This window comes from Strongylocentrotus purpuratus, unplaced genomic scaffold (genome assembly GCF_000002235.5).
Source record: "Strongylocentrotus purpuratus isolate Spur 01 unplaced genomic scaffold, Spur_5.0 spur5_scaffold_6, whole genome shotgun sequence".
NCBI classification, from domain to species: domain Eukaryota; kingdom Metazoa; phylum Echinodermata; class Echinoidea; order Camarodonta; family Strongylocentrotidae; genus Strongylocentrotus; species Strongylocentrotus purpuratus.
The window spans coordinates 60,605,927-60,624,259 of record NW_022145612.1 but is presented as its reverse complement, the minus strand read 5'-3'; the positions used below and the strand labels follow the sequence as shown (position 1 = coordinate 60,624,259).

At 35.9% G+C, this 18,333-nt stretch overlaps 1 protein-coding gene across 2 annotated transcripts in view; it reads left to right on the top strand.

Moving 5' to 3' along the window:
* Positions 1 to 18,333, top strand: part of LOC115919354 (ras-related protein Rap-1A) — a 46,242-nt gene that overhangs the window by 3,870 nt on the left and 24,039 nt on the right. For both annotated transcript variants that reach the window (XM_030972906.1, XM_030972905.1), the window contains exons 2-3: positions 202 to 306; positions 4,370 to 4,438. In XM_030972906.1, the coding sequence (XP_030828766.1) occupies positions 250 to 306; positions 4,370 to 4,438 (126 nt within the window). In that variant the 5' untranslated portion in view covers positions 202 to 249. The remainder of the gene's footprint in view (positions 1 to 201; positions 307 to 4,369; positions 4,439 to 18,333) is intronic.

Genomic DNA, 18,333 nt, shown 5'->3' with positions numbered 1-18,333 from the left:
TGTAAAACTGGAAACGTTGTTAAACAATGCCGTTACCAATGAGCAAGGTTTTCATTTTTTTAAATTTTTTTTACTGTTCTGAAATGTTCTTTCAGATGGCTCCATTTATAGCTATTTGTAGGCCTACAGAAACTGTATTTATTTATTTATGTAATGTTTTATTGTTTAATTAACATAATTTTTCTTTTCTTTTCTTTTCAGGTCTAATTGGTCTAATTTCCTAGACATAGCATCTAATTTTCACACACAATGAGGGAATACAAGCTTGTGGTTTTGGGCTCTGGTGGTGTGGGCAAGAGTGCTTTGGTAAGTTGAAATTGAAATTATTTCCTCCTTTGCCAGTTATTACTGGATCGTGTAGATTACACGTTTATCATTGAGTTTGTAGAATGGTAATATATTTCAATGGATTCATCATTTCTTCCAAATCATATAGTGAATTAGCGATATTGTTTTTAACTACCAGTATTTACAATATAATCCTCCTAATCCCATAGGCTTAATACATGTACCATCTGGTAGCCATTATCCTGTATCATGGATGTGCAAATTCAATTTTAGACACTCCATTTTAGCTATTTATTAACAATCATGGACAACTATTTACTCAGCACTTGCATGGCACTGGACATACCTTCTTCAAAATCGTCCTTCTTGCTAAACGTTTAAAATTGAATTGAAAACTTATTTGCCATTTTAGGGTTTCATTGGTGAACAATGTATTTTATGCAAATTTTGTATTTTGTCATATGATACCTGTTGAAAAAAGAACATAACAAATGACGTATGAGGACACTACACTTGGAGACAGTACACAAAGTGAACAATGCTGTCAGTAGCCCCCATAAACAATGCTTTCCCTTTCAACTACATTCCAGTATAATTTCTAAAGCTGGTGAATCACCCCTGTGAGTGCGCATAGAATCACAATGACACATACCCTCCAAGACCTACTTGTGTGTGTGGGAGGACCGGCTTGTAGTGAGAAACCTCTCACGCATGTCCATAATCCTTTCCATTTAGCTAAAGTGGGAGCTTTTGTTTTGCCGGTCTTAGTGCAGAAACTGTTTTTGATGAGTAGGTTTACTAAATATTTAACTTTCATTTTCAATCAGCCCACATTTAAAAGAGATGCTTCTTCTTTTATTATAATGTTAAACCAATGAATCATATTCAGGCAAATAACAGCTATTGCTCAAGCAACAATCTTACTTGCATGTTCACATTGTGGAAAAGATTTACCTGTTTGGCAGATCATATTTCTGGCCCACTGTGCAAATGCAGTGTTATACTGTATGTATCAAGTGTACATGTAGGTTGGCCTTTGTGTACATGCATGCCCAGTACACGTAGTGCATTTTCTGTTTCCTGCTCAGCCAACAAGTTGGCAACGTCAATACATGTGGACTGCATGACCTACATTACATGTACGTCTACATGTATTTCTCATTTTCTCTACATTTGGTATAAAAAGCCATGCCGTTTTTTGTAATTGTAAAATGTTCACATTTTGTCATGAAAGTCTACATGCAATTGGTCAGCCCAAATCATGCAACAGGGGTCATTCATTGTGTTACGTTACGTACATGTAGGCCTATACAATGGAGCTTTCACTTGTTTACTACATGTACATACTGGCATATACGGGCATAGACCTAGAGTTTTATTAAGTCCATTGACCCAGGCAGCATTTGTACCTTTAACCCTGACAGCATTGATTTCTCAAAACCAAAGAAATGCATCAAGTTTGTTTGTCATGTCCAAGAGAATAAGCTTTTCATCAACCTTCCACACCCAACCTATCCACAGTAGTGTGAGTGACCCTGATAAATACTAATCCGAAATCAATCTACCCTAGCTTTCCTGTCCATCACACCTCAGCATTACGGTAGCCTGCCAAACACCGGGACAGCATTGTGTGACTGTTAGGTTTTCATTTCACATATTCATTCTCTTACATGTAATCTAAAATCTACTACCGGTATGTAGATCTGTACAGCATGTATTCACAATCACAGGAGTGCTGGTATTAAAACAGTGGTATTGGAAAAAACAAGATTTTTGTCATGTTTGGTCTACATAATATATAATTCATGCAAGATGTGTGGATATTGGTACAAGTGCACTACTACCGGTATTTTTGATAATAAAGAATGTTCAAGCAATCAACCATCATAGCCTGTTCATACATTGTACATAATATAGTTTATAAGCAATTAATAGGTTGCTGCAATTGTTTTATTTCCTCTTGTGCACTCATTGGCCTACATGTGTACATACAGTAGGTTCATGACATCACAAAAATGTGGTATCTAATTTTTCATAGAAATCAAAATAGACATTTAGACTTAATATAGCATCATGTCATGTGTATTGTGTTTAAGAATGTTATTCAATATACATTATCAACAGGGTATAAAGTAATATTATTTGTTTTTGCATATAAATTAGATCAGTCATCAATCAATTGCATTTGGCCCCCCAAAAATTAAAAATTCATGGTTAGATCATCTGCATCTTTTGCAGGCCTATTTGGCTCTATTTTTGTGCATTGTTTAAAGAGTTTCTGGGGGCAAAGTGATGGAAACCCTCATCTGTCTTTTCCAAAAAAAAATAACAATTAACATAAATCAAATTGAAATGAAGGCTAACTCTAAATTCTCATTCTGTAGATAGAAACCTATTGGAAATGCACATGGTATAAAAGATGACACCTACTTACATGTACATTGTGAGGTAACAGAAGCACTGTAAATTTTATAATTAACTGGGCTAATCCACATGAATAATTCACATGAATAATTCAAGCTGCTTATTTTAGCTTTTATAATCACATGTTGAATCTGTTAAATCTCAGATATCCGAGTGGTTTTGTGTGTAATTCCAAAGGCTTTGTGTGGGAGAGGTCTTATTGTTGCAAAGATAAGGCTTAGCCGACACATGTAGTACGTCATACATTGTACATGTACATGTACATGTATGCAGGGCTGTCAACTTTGGGGAAATGCTACGAGGGAGATCGCATGCAATTTTTTTTGGCTCAACAGGGAAGGGGGGGGGGCAGGGGTGTTGAGTAAGAAAGAAGAAAAAAAATTGAAGTACTCACTACCCCACCCCCTTCCATTGTAAACATGTACAGTATATTGTTCATGTTTACTGCCACACAATCACACATACTGTACACACACATGTATACATTTTATGTACATGAACATGTACATGTAGCTACAAAAATGCACTTGTAGTAGTACTTGTGCATGTAGGCCTACATAATAAAATTCAATTGGCTCCATTTACATACAGTATGTATTGTACATGCACAGTGTAGCAAAAGGCCTTTATGTGTACAGTTTGTACATGTTGGCTTACTTCATAAATGTATGTTTACAATTACATATACAGTGCCATGTCAATGTTGACCCCTATCTCCAACACCAAAAGTCACATTTGGTAGATGGACTACTATCATAGAACCTGTAAACTGATTCAGTCTACCATACCTGTATGTCCATACAACATATTTCACCACTCACTATTTATTTGATTACAATGTAGCCTGGCTACAGCTTGCTTGATGGGAAGTATTGTGCAGTAATGGTTCTGGAATCAGTGGAATGTACTTTGGAATTTGAATGATGATCGTAAATTCACTTCATGTTTTGTCACAAACTACTACAAAGAGAAAATGTATTTACCAGTATACTTAAATATGAAGTGGGTGTTTTCCAAGAATTATTATGAATAAAAAGAAAGAAGTATTGGGGGCTTTGTATGGGTGGAGTGGGAATAAAAAATGTGATTTTGAAATATAGAAATTAGTACACTACTGTACACGCAGCATTGGTACAGACATCTGTTATGAAACGGAATGGCATGCTGGCCAAATTTATGTTGATGTGATGATTTCTATTTTTGTAATAAAAAGTAAACTTGAGAACTTGATGTGCTTATAAACTAGCTCTTCAGTCAGCAAATACATGCCAAACAACTTTCAGTTTAGTATTGATTAAAACATGTAGAATTTATATGTCGGAAAGGATGAGAAAAACAATTCTGATTATTGATGCAGCATTGTTCTGTCCTAGATTTGAAAGTATCCTTCTAAAATCTAAATCCAAACTTTAACAGGAAATCTTATGGTTGTTTTGAAGCTCTTGATGGTATTGTTCAACAAAACTTAGCAGTAATCTTATCCTTCCCCCTTCTTAAAGTGACAGGTCGACTTTAAAGATTCAACGCCAAGGCTAAATCCTCCATCCCGGCCAGCACTGGAAAAGGGAGTAGTGACGCAAGAAGATGAACAAGACAATAATACATATCATATCACCTTACAATAACATTTTTTTATTTTTCTATTTGTTTCTTGCAGACAGTACAATTCGTTCAAGGAATCTTTGTTGAAAAATATGACCCCACAATCGAAGACAGTTACAGAAAGGTAAGTCAAACTCATTGTTTGTTTTCTGTTGTTACTAAAATGATTTATCTGCATGTGTTGTACAAATAAATATTTCCACTATCATCAAATAGCAAGAGGCTTTGAAAATTGAAATGGCCATTTAAGTATAAATCTTTGACTTTTCAATTTCTTTCTCGATAGATAGTTTCTACCGTAATTAACGGTGTATTAACCGCACCTTTTTGCCGCCGAAAAAAATTCAAAGTCGGGGGTGCGGTTTATACACAGTACACCAATTTTTTTTTTTTTTTTTTTTTTTAAGTTTCGATTTATGGCCCTCCACCTGGTGCTATGCCTGGCACTCTGAAACTAGAACAACATTCAAATTTGTCTGTCATCTTGGTTTGAAAGTAATCTTTCTGATAGATTTCAATATGTAGTTGATAAAAATAATTCCTCCAATTTTTCTTCTATTACACGGCGTACCACAAGGTTCTATCCTAGGTCCTCTACCGTTTTTTAAGTCAGCAAAAAAAAAGTCGGCAAAAAAAAAAGTCTGCCAAAAAAAGAAGAAAAAAAAAAAAAAACTTTTTTTTTTAATTTTTTTTTTTTTAGGGCGAAAAAGAGGGGTGCGGTTAATACACGAGGGCGGTTTATACAACGTTAATTACGGTAGTCTATCAACATGTGCCACTATGCTATTTGCACTGCTTCAAATGTAAATGAACAATTTTGAATTATGTCTAACATATTCTCATTCAAATTAAAATCAACTCTTCTTTAGAATGTTCAGCAGCTAGGTTCAATTTAAACAAAACATAAATACAATTAGAAAACATATATGTACATGGTCATTGATGTACATGTACATACCGTAGATGTCTGCTCACTTAAATTTCATATATCATCACAGACTTTGTCATGGCAGTCTGTGTTTATGCTTGTTATATAGCCTTGAGTGCTTAGAGTGAATGTTTTTATCAGTGCTTTCATAAAAACCAACATAAAATACCCATAAAGCCTGTCCTCATCAGCTCAAGTTGGCCGAATAGCCCGCTATATCTGATTCGGGAAATTAGCTCGAAGTTATAAATTGTGTCTTCATCAGCTCGAAACTCGAGCTAGAGAAATTTGCTCAGTGTTCACGCATAGTGCAAATCTTCGGGCTGGTAAAGACAGACAGGACAAATAGCAGGCTATTTTGCAAACTCGCCCAAGATATCTTGTGAAGATTTCCTGAGCAAATAGCCCGCTACTTGTCTCTTCACCTGCCACATAGCCTGCTATTTCATGATCAGGCTAATTTTCCCGATTCAGAAATAGTGGGCTATTTGGCCAAGTCGAGCTGATGAAAACAGGCCTATAATAAAAATGTGCCATGTAGCACTTGAGGTTGTTTACTCCACCAGTGAAGGAGATCCTAAGGCCCGTCTGGATGGCATGGTTGCATCAAAGAAAAGAGGCAGCAGCAAAGCAAAAAATGTAATATCAATTTCATCATTCATTGCGGTTGAAGCAGACATTTGCCTGAGCCCCGAGAATATCAATAACAGAATCTAAAATTGATCATGAGGTTGAATAAATCCCGTCCCGTTGCCTGTGATTGTACCGCAGTCTCACTGCCACCCTAAAAAAGAGATGTTGGCAAATACATTGTTATAGCGCTTAGAGACTTCAGTGGTAAGCGCTTTATAAGTAAAGTTTTTATTATTATTATTATTATTATTATTATTATTATTATTATTATTATAACTCTACATGTACATACCTACAATGTAAGTACATGTACATGTAGTTTAAATATTGCACTACATCTAAAAAAATGAATTACATATTTGGATACTGTTGAGGTTAACCCTGTAAGTTGGGCTTGGGGCTTTGATTGGATCAGAAGATCAGAGCGGCAAAAATATTGGTAAAAATGCATAAAATGGTATGTTAGGCGTTTAAAATTGATCCCCCCTCCCCCCAAAAAATGAATTTAAAAAAAAAAAATATGAGCGACTAGAAAATGACGAGCGGGCGGTGAAGGACAACCAAATGAATTTTTTTTTTTGGCCCATTAAAGTGTAGACTGATTTTCTTGTTTTTCATTAGGTTTTTATGGTTGCTATCTTTTTCACTAAGAAGCTATTCATTATTCAATGTACAGTGTACATGTAGGTGGTCATGGAAATTCAACCAGGAAAGTATTTTAATAAGAAAAAACACCCAAAATGTATATCTCAGTTTGAAAGCCAAGGTGTTATCATTTGACAAATAATGACACAATGCCAATTGCCAAGGTCATTCTGGTTTGGTTTTTTTTTGTTGCTGGAGTGTCAAAAATTGAAATAAATGACCGTGAATGAACAAAGAGCAGCTTTTGAGAGGAAAAGGAGAAACAAGAAGGTGTGTTTGAGCTCCTGACCCACAACATTTGAACAATTTGTTCAAGGGAAGAATATACATGCATGCACTATTGCACTTACATGTACCGGTACTAGTAGGTGCAATTTTATTGAGTAATATTATTGAGTAATTATATTGAGTAAGTGATTGTTAGGAAATATCTAGGGCTTATACTGTATGTCAGATAATTTTTGTTGACATGCTGCAAAGTTATTTGCAGATCTATAAAAGGTAGAACAGTTACATGAACAGTTGTACATGCATCTACATGTACAGCATATGCGGGCATATGCTTGATCAAATTCAAGATGGTACATGTACATTATTTTGTCTGTGGTTTTTCTCCCCATTGTCTTTACATGTACATTGTATTTAGTAGATCTGAGTTCATATACTTTTTATATGACTGATAACTACTTGGTGATCACTAGAATTTAAGTAAACAATGTAAAACTACCATTACACCCATCTTTTTCTTGAAAAACAAAAACAAAAACACTTTAACCGTACAGCTACATGTAGCATATCACATCAAAGAGAAGCGCGAGGCATCTCACACATGTGTGGATGCAATTTATTCGAAGATACTATTTAAAGCTGTGATATCGATTACATGGCTGGTGTTGAGAGAGAAGAGAGATATGGAAGGACACGTCATACTGACTGTCCATCCAGGCAAGATCTCTTGTAGACTATCATGTTGTCTCCTTGTAGCAATATGTAGGTCTATATGTATGTTTTATTACTTTCAAATAAACATGTTTGCTTCATGATAATAACACTTAAGCATACAGGGTCTGGGGAAATTTATTCCATATCACACATTTCAGCATAAAAGCTTATTTAATACAAAAATGCATAGCTGCATAAACTAGAAAAATGGATGTGTTGATCAGACCATATGAAAGGCATTACCGGTATATGCATGTACCTGAGGGAATGCTCCTTTAACTCTCTGCACATGAATCTACTTTAATTTTGGGCCTTTTTTCCTGAAGATTATCAGTTTCCAGACATACAGTACATGTACATGTACATGTACATTGGTTGAAAGTCCACAAAGCAGAGGGCAAAATACCTCTTGAAATGATTGTGGGAAGGGAAACTATCAAAATAGGTAATATCTTGCCATATAAGATAGGAGTAATTTGTATATTTATTGCATCGCATACTCTTTGGCTTTTATGCATGTACGGTACATTTAATCGTAAATATTTTGTTCAGTTTTGTTTTCTCCTATACATTATATTAGAAGCAAAAGTTTTGATCCCCTATGGTAATTACCAAAAGGATCTTCCTTTTATGAGCCTCTGAAAGTTTTCCTATTAAAGTTTTCCTCCAAAATCATGAAATGATCCCCCTTGATGTATTTGACTTCATCTGAAGTTATATCAAGGAGATGTTCACTCCTTGCAAAAGGCCAACCCGGCCATCAGCCACTTTCATCCATTTCTGCCAAGATTGGAGTTTACTAATTCAGGAGATGACTGATTAATCTGTCCAAGTGTTTTCCACTCCATCATGAACGATGCAGATGATAAATGTTCTCTTAAAATAATCTTTGACGTCATTCATTCCGCCTCCTTGTCTCCTGCAACCCTGTAAGACTGATTGGAGTAAATTTGTCTTAATTAATTGATGAAGTGAAGGATATCCCTGGAAGTATTTATCTTTTCATGGCTTGCCCCCTCCCATGCCCCCTCCTCTATTTAGCACCTTGACTGATGCGGGTGTTTTTGTAGGGTGCAGCAGTCCTACAATGTGCACCATGCCGCTGGCCGCTGAAAAACAGATATTTTTTAGGATTCTGTATTTTCGAAAGTAACCATTAGCCTTACATTCTACCTTTGGTTTCATGTTACAGTATGGTTTTCAAATATTTCAAGTTTGTACCCCAAGGCAAACAAACAAATGTTGAATTATTTTGTTGGTTGATATTTTTGGAGTTGACCTCTATTTGACTGGGCACACCCAGTTATTGCATGTTTACAAACTTTGTTATTTGCAGACATACAGGATTTTGCTGTATACTTTCTCTCCACCCCACACTCTGTGCTAAAAATGCAATATCACCAGGGGATGTACACCCTCCATTAGTCTGGTGCTTCAAGACCCGCTGAAAATATCAGACTTTTTCAGTGATGACTTAATTTCTTTTTTTCTACACACAGATCAGGTTATTCGAGTAGTCTGTGGTACACTTTCCATTCTGCAAAAAATCTGCGAAAGTATATTATTTATCAGCTTTCTGTGCATATCCATCCTTCCTAAATGCAAGTCTAAAATAGAAATGAGAGGGGCGGTTTTAATAAATGGCCTATGCCCAACTACAAGTATTCTGTGTTTGTATAAAGATAAATTGTACATGTACATTCAAATAAAATGCAATTTTTGTGCAATGAAACTCTGGATCCGAGTTCATGCCACAACAACAACAAACAAACAAAAATACAAAAAGAGGAAAATTCTGATATCCTTTTGAATTATATCTGAAAATTGGGTGATAGATTCACAGGTTGTTTGTTTGTAGAAATCCAGAAGCCATCGTGTCTGAAAGTTGAGACTGCTAGAGGATAGTAACCAATAGCTGCCTATCCAATATTGATATGAAATATCATTTGTGTTCTCTTTCTGAAGCCTGCTGAGGTGGCAGGCTCTTGTGAGGTGAGAGAGGATGGGCTGTGACAGATGGTTGTTTTAGGGATAGGCGTAGGAGGGAGGGAAATTGGAGAGGCTGGCTTTGGACAAGCAATATTGTCTGTTTGGAGCCAGAAGGATGTTAACTCATATATTCCTATACGGTTAATGCCTGTCTGGCTCCAGCAGATGATATTGGATCTGAATCGTCTCTCTTCCCGGTGGCCTTTTGTTTCTTCCTGCTGGAGACTACCGGGTATATCTTGGGAGACTCGTATGCTTGAGATAATAAACAAGACTGAGTAGAGATTATTTGATGATAAAGATGAAGATTTTGTCACCAAAATTGACAAATCAGTGTGAGTCTATGTGTCCAATATGCATGAGAGCGCACAGAAGCGAGGAGGTTCATGTGATGAAAAACAGAAATCATTCACAGATGTTTCGAGAGTGGACGCAAATCTGGAACGACAACATTTCTTCCGGAGTTTTAAAAAAAACACACTCAAGAGGTGGATTTTTGAAATTCATTTTTTGGTCCTTACGAAACACCGGAATGTGAGAAAAATTGATGATTTTTGTGTGCAGTGTAAATGCAGCTCAATGAGCTCATGAAGCCCATCTCTCTCACAAGATCTTGTCCTTGTTGATTCCCATTAGAGCAGCTGATCAAGATGTAATTTGCCTTCATTTCAAGATCATTTGAGGCCTTTGTGGAATGATAAATTGGGTCCCTGATTTATAGACATGTCCTACTGTAGTTTGCAGGCACAAACCCCTAGTCGCTGTGCAGAACAGTGTCTGCACTTCGAGACTATGCTGATGCATACTGCTATAGGCTCTGTACTTTAGACAGAGTTGTTGTTGTTTTAGTTTTTATGGCATGTATCATTCATTTTTGAATATTTACGCCGAATTCAAATTAAATGGAGGATTAGAGAAGGGGGGGGGGGGGGGGGGGGGGGAGAGGGAGGGAAGGAATATAAGATAGGTACAGAGATATTCTACATTATAATATATGAAATTACATGAAATGGTCTGCTGAGAGCCAGAAGAGTGTTACCCTTTGATACGAGCTCATGCCCTTCTGGCTCTTATTTACCAGACAAAATGCAAATTTGGAATGGTCTATCTGTACCTTCTATTGCCTTAGAGCAACACCTTAGAGCAACAGGTCAGCACTCCACATCCACATCGGAGAAAAATTTAAAAGCCAGGCCCTCGTCTGTCAGGAGACAAGATGCTCTCGGCCAATGTGTGGTCAAAATCAATGAACTCACTCTCAAAACAGCCTCTGGATTGACACATCAAGTTAGCGCAATTCTGGCTGTTTGGAGAGTGTTGACCAAATGCCTGGTTCACTCCAGGGCAAGGAGTTAATTTCTCTCCTCGTTTCATCCCTTAGGGTCGCTATGACATTTGTGTAATGAGACTGGATGAGGCAGAAAAAGATGTAAAACAAGAGAAATTAATGCTGGAAATTCAAATTATGCATATAATGGAATTTAATGGAAAGAGGAGGAAGTGAATGAAATAACATGATCAGGAACTCAACTAAAATCTCAAAACAATACAATTTCCCTCATAAAGTTTGATGAATTGATTTTAACCCCACCTGCATTTCCCCATTCTTCTAATTTTACATTATATTTTTATCTCTTTATTGTTTAACAATTGTAGCATGGTTTGAAACTTTGTCTGATATTAGTCATCAAACAATAGATTAAATTCAACAAATGAAAGATTTTTTTCTCCATTTTACAAGGGCAATACTCAAATGGCTCACATCAATTACACAAAGGATGAAGTCAGTGAGTGAGTCATGGTTTTGTGATATATACATACAACAACAATTGACTTGTGCAGATTTCGATCACAATTTGGAAGTATTTCAAGGATGAATTGGCTATAAATATAAAGAATTTGAAGTAACAAAAAAGTATCAATCCATTCCATACCCTTTCTTCTTTCTTTCTTCTTGAATGTACAGTTTAGAACTGCTCCAGAATTATCAATAAAATTATCAATAAAAAGGTAAATTAAGGCAGGTCTATTTTTCATTGAGTGAATACAAACTGTTTCATATTTGGACTAAAACGATGCTCCATCTCTCTCTTCATTATGATTTTGACCGATACATCAGTCCGTAGATGTTACATCTGAAAATATACCCAAATAAATAGGCCTAGATGTAGATGTTTTGCCATGGAAATTGGAGATACTATCAAGAGCATTAAGAAAGATGCTTTTCTCCTTAGCGGCTTCATAGCCTCCTCAGATAAGATCTTTTCTAATTGATTCTGATAAAACAGGAGAAAAACATATCACATGGCTGTTTTCCATCTCTTGCAATCTGATTCAATTTGTCTATGGTAGAATGCGCTAATGGTTCTGCATGCAGGCAGTCCCAGAGCAATTAGTGCATTTAATTAGCAAGCATTTATAATGTATGTTGGATGCGGACATCATTTATAATAGCAACAGCACCTGCCTGCATGTACATGTAGCTGGTCTTCCAGACTCAAGTGCACTATTGTACAAGTCTGATATCCTGCGATGCAGTGTTTATATGTTGTAGTACTTGCATACTGTACACTAGTTGGAATGGTGAATCAATGGGCTTCGTACCATCAACACAGGGTACATGGAGATGAACATGGGTTTCATAGGGCAATAGAAATAAATTAAAAAAACAATAGAAGAATAGAAGATAATTAGAAATGCCTAGGACAGCATTTGAGTTTGAGTTTATTGGTTTCACATTTCACATGCAGATACATGTATAATACAGATAACAAAATATACATAAAAGACATATTGTTTCATAATTTAAAAAAATGATTATATAAGGCATTCTTTTTCTTCTCTTGCATTTCTTTAAGATATTTTCATTTCATTTTAAAAAAACAGTCCACGAAAGCTTATGGTTAAGCAAGATGGTACAATTAGTTGACAAAAGTATGGCTTCTGGAATTCCTTGTAATTATGTAATATTCCTAGGCTTCTAGATGTTTGTAGCAACTGAAGCAAAATTCTTGTTCTTACTGGTAATGAATGGTAACATTGAACAAATTTCTCTTGAAATACCTTGTAATTTCTGTGAATGTTGATGTGTACATACTGTACTATATGTACATGTAGAAAGAATGTACATTGTAGGTCTACGTATTTCATGATCATATGCCTATTGTTGACATGACAGGCTCTATGAATGTAGTGACGTTTAGTCAAATATGTTTAACAGTGTTGAGACAGTAATGTACACCATAGCTTCTTTTAAACAGTGATATGGCTATATACAGTGTATACATCAAGATATGGTATTTCTTGGAAATAACCTCTGTCATAATATATACCACAGTAGCATCCTGCTTCCTGTGTGGCATGTGTAGGCCTACCTACAAGAATATCATATACCGGAATCCAAATTGATATTGTAGTGTTTACTACATGTATGCTACCATTGTTCATGTCAGTGATGGCCTGAGCTGTAACCTTGGTATCTCTTGGTATTAAAGCCCCTGTCAAGTTGCCAATTTAGATGACAGTCATTTTACAGATGAATGAAGCATGCTTTGCGGTGAGTCATGATACCATCTGACCCACCAAGCGTGCTGAAATGTCATGCCTGTGTTGATTATTATGCAACGGGACCCCCTTCACACTCTGCGAAAGTAGCAAGAGTTAGTCATGAATGAACTAAACATGTCATTGTGCACTACAATACAACAAGGGGCCAGGATCAGGAGTTGATTTTGAATAAAACAAATATTTACTTTTAGTGAGCACTATGTCAATGTTTGGTAATTTAGAAATTGCCCAACTGTGGTGGAATCAGTCCTTAGTGACTGACCACCAGAACATCACCGTCCCATCTATTGATTGTGACTTGTGATACCTAATGGAAAAAACAATGCTCAGGAGGTGTGAGCAATTTACTTCTGAAAGCTGTAAAAGAGCTCAATTTTAAATACTGTAACAACAATAATGCTACCACAACAACCACCCCCACCTTCAACAAAAACAAGCAATAGAAAACAACAAGCATTATATATAAATATGTGAAAATGGCAACAAGGAAAATCTGACTTTTCAAATCATGAAATAGCTCTTATAAACAAAAAGGGCCTTATTTACACTGGTAATTTTCATGTAAATTTCCAACAGTAGATGTTCTTTTTACTGTTTATTCGCCTGTGTAATTAATGTGTTTTATATTTTTACTCAGTATTCTTTGTAGTCTGTCTAACGTAGTTGATACACTTCAATTAGTTTGTTATCACAAAATTCTTGCATGCGGTACTTATCCAAATTGAAATGCGTACTACAACACAACACTGGGGATGTGTGTGTGTGTCTCGTAACATGCTGTGTAATTAATCATGCGAAAGTGATAGCAATGATGCATACACATTTAGGTCAAACAAGTGCGACATTGCTTCGTCAAAATCTGAGAGTCTCTTTGTCCAGAAACAATGCTCATGTACATGTACATTGTTAGTTTAATTCGGTGTTCAAAGCATTGTCATTTTCATAATTTACCTGTAGTCTTTCTGGACCAAAACACCATCAGAATCTGTCTTTTTGTCTAGAAAACAATAATGTACAGTACATGTACTTTTTATTCATTCAGTGCCTTTAGTGGAGCAATATAGATATAATTTCAGAATTAAAGTTGTGATTGAAACATATCTTAGCCTTTCTTGACCAAGACATTTAATAGTCAGAGTGTTGTGTTGTTGGTGCCATAGCATCTTGTGTGTGACTCAGAATAATTGCTCTATGGGTCAGCCCACCCCACATGCCTGAAATACTTGAGCTTTGTCTGCAAGAAAAATACTTGACTAGGGCTGCGTTCATGCTTAAATTTTGAAGGCAGAATGAGCGATCTGAAACGCTCATCGTAAACGCTCATCGTGATCGCAGTTCCACGATGTAGTGTTCATGCTTACTTCTCTGGCTCCCCAGGCAATTCTGCGTGTGTGGCCTTAATTGGTCTTCCAGCTAGATTCGCAAACCTTCACTGTGCATGCTACGTAGACCCACTAGAGGTCAGTGCGTTGACCCCATTTAAACGCGTTTACAAATTGTAAACGCATCTTTTTGTGAGTTTACGATCGGCGATCGTGATCGCCGTTTTTCGGTGATTCTACAAAAGTGAGCATGAACGCAAGCGTGTTTTAAACTAAACGCGTAACAGATGCCTGATTCTGGCCGTCAAAATCAAGCATGAACGCGCCCTAGGTCTTCTCCTTTCTCCTGAACTCATACATGTATTGTATAAGGTGGTATTTTTCATTTTCACTTTGATTATACATGTGCTACTTCATACACCCTGTATTGGGAAGATTACAACTTTCATAGAAAAGCCTCCATGCATGTGTACTGCTATCTACATATGCAATGAATGTTTTTCTCCATGTACAGTTGTACTGTATGTGCACACATCATACAGCTATTTATTCATATTTCATTGATTTGTACATGTACATACACCAAAGCATAATATGTTTCAGTTATGTAATTACGTACATGTACAGTATGATTGCATGTAAGTTATTATTGTAGGCCTACATGGATTTAGCCTACATGTACATGTACTGTACATACATGTACTAAGTGCTTGGACATGGATATGCTAAAGTACTGCTTGTGTTTCCTAGTACAGGTATATGGAAGCCTGCACGTATCCATTGTACGCATTTATATAGGGATATGGCATATGTGCATATTTTGTTACTTGTTACTGGTTAGGCACTTAGTAGTACTTGTGCTGGTATTTAGATCTACGTTTATTTTGCACTTCCATGTACCTGCTCTCTCAGCTCAGTCAGCTCTGGCTTCTGACTGTGCATTTCTGTTTCTTTTGAATTTATAGATAAAGTCCTCTTTTTTTTTGTTACTAACTACATGTACATGTACATGTATATATTGTATGTGATGTTTATTGGACAAAGGGGCTTTATACAGTGAACATGAATTTCAATGGATTTATGTTCAGTTTAAATTGCATAGTCCGACTAGGTGGGCCTTATTAGATTTAAGTCATTTAACTTGACCCCCCCCCCCCTCCCCCGTCCCACTATTCTAAGGCCTATGTTTCAAAGAAAGGCTACAACCATAAATGGAAAAATTAATAGAAACAAGAGAAGGGGGCTGGGTGGAAAATACAAGTGTAAGCAATTGCACACTTTCTTCTTTCTGTTCAAGTATGGAATTGATATTCCAAGGAAAAAAAAGAGAAATCCCCTACTCCACACCCATACATCATGGTGCCTTCTCATGAAATGATGAGGGTTGCAGTGGGTCCTGGAGGAATCCATTATTCATTTCAATATCCTCTAATTTTAAGTGAGAAGTAGTAATTAAATAAATAGATAATACAAATTGTATATATTGTTATCATACATACACCTGACTTTCTTCATTATTCATGTACTTTAATTTAATGTGTTTGTCTAAACAAATGGTTTTGCTTGAAAATACTTTGAAACTGTAAGATAGAATGATGAACATGTAATTTGATGCTATCTTTTAGCACTTGAGTGTGAATTTTTAATCAAGTGAAAATACCCACGAGTAAAAACTAAACTAGAGTTTGTGAAGTACAAGTACTTGTACATTTGGTTTCATATCAAATGTGATTGTGGAGGAATAAAAAGTTATTGAATAAAATGTGTAGTTTCAAAAGGGTTATAATGTGTTTATAATATAAACACATATTCATTCTGTTGAATCGCTCCCTCTCTCTCTCTCTCTCTCTCTCTCTCTCTCCTTCCTTTTTAACATTGTCCTTTAAAGAAATTTATCTCTAATTTTAATATACCGGTACCTGTATTGAATTATCAATAAGAGCTGTGAAAGCAAATGCAGGACCTTTGCTGCATGCATAGTGGTTTGTGGTTCCATTTCATTACGGAAGATAGTCAGGTTCTTGTGATTTTTTCCAAGGAAGTAAAGTTGTTGAAGTTATAATTCAAGATAAACTTGAGTGCTTTCCGTCTACATATATGCATGTATGAAACCATATTGATTTCCCTGAAATGATATGTGATACTTGGATAAAATGTGTTGTTGGAAAGAAAGTTGATATGTATCAGATATGTGGATGCATATGTTGGCATTTTTTCACTGGGTCTACATTGTACATGTATTTTGTTGCTGTAATACATGTATGTTGCAATCATGCAATTCTGTTTTGTGGGTGAATCTGAATCACTAATATGTATACATATACATGTAATGATTGATAACGTGCAGGTAGACAGAACTCGTACATATTGAAAACACTGTTGTGGCTTTTTCAAATAATAATGATAACAGTTGTAACTTGTACATATACAATCAAGCCACTTTCATAGAGTTAGCTTGAATTTAAGGCTGAATGATCCTTTTTTTACCCTTTTTTACCCCTTTTTTAGTAGATGAACCCCTTTCTCTGTATACACATATCATAGGGCCTACATGTACCTTTCTTAAATGTACATGTACATGCTGTGTTAATAGACAGTCCATAGTACACCATACTCATCACATTATCACTGAAAATAAGAAACATTATTTCTGCCTTGAAGCCAGACTACTTGAGAACAGAGTGGAGTTAATGTTATAATTCAAGGCTTTGATCTCAGATGAGGGCATGTATTCCACTGAAAGGATCTCAACACTTTGTTGAACCATAGAATGGGGATAGAACAGAAAGGAAATGGATAATTGATGCAACTTCCCCTAGTGCCAAGAGAGTGGAGAGGGATATAAAGGATAAGAGAGAGGGATGAAGGAAGTTTAAGGGGAAACTCATAAATCTTTATTTATAAAAGGGTATAGCAGTCACAAAGCAGGAAGGACCAACTAATTAATGTGTTATCGTTCATCGGGATGATCTATTCATTCATCCCCCCCCCTGAACAATAGGTAAATGTAAGGATCGACGCCAATGGCCCAGTGCTATGAACTGTGGATTCAAAATTTTAAATACCTTTTTTTGTATTACCGGTACATGTTCCAAGTATTTTGTGTTTATGCATACACCCTGTACAGTAGTATAATGTCAGTGTTTTATGCGCAGCAAGATACATACAGTTAGCAACTAAATTATTCATGCCCTTACCAAGTTTTGCAATTTTTTAACTTTTTAAGTATGTGAAAAATTGATTTATGTTTCTTGATAATGTTACATAATAAAGCTTACATGTACAAGATGTCAACAAAGGCCCTCATTCAGTGGGTTCACCTTTCATTCATGAGTTACAAAAAACACAAAAACCAACAAGGGTATGAATAATTCAGTTTTTAACTGTACATATACGTACATAGTATAAAGGTAAATGTCCCACATACATCATCAGTAAAAGAAATGAAGGGGGGGGGTTGAAATCAATTTTGTGTTAAATTTGAACCCATTCCCGGTTTAAGCTAATGGAATGGAGGGAAGTCCATAGTCAATGAGTTTAGAAGTGAGGTGTGCATTTTTTTAATGAAATAGGAATACACATATTCCTCATTTTGAAGTAATGATTCAACAGATAACACAATACTGGTTTTATCAGGTTAATTTCATCACAACAATTTAGATGTTATCAGTTATTTAAAGGTAAAGACCAGTACTGGAAACGCCCCAATTTCAAAAAATGAAATGGAAGCTCTCATTACCAATCATGTGAAAGAATATGTTTTGACTAATACATGATGATAAAAAATTTGCTGGGAAACCACCTACTAATTCATATATTTGGTAAATTTGTTTCTCTCCATGGTCTGTGAGGGATATAGGGTAGTCCCATATACATCTTTCTGTGTATAGTGCTTGTAACTTTACGAAAAATGGGCCAAATTTCTTATCATTTTGATGATTCCAGAACCTTGCAGATGCTAGATGCTAGATGATCAACCTTTTCTGATCGATT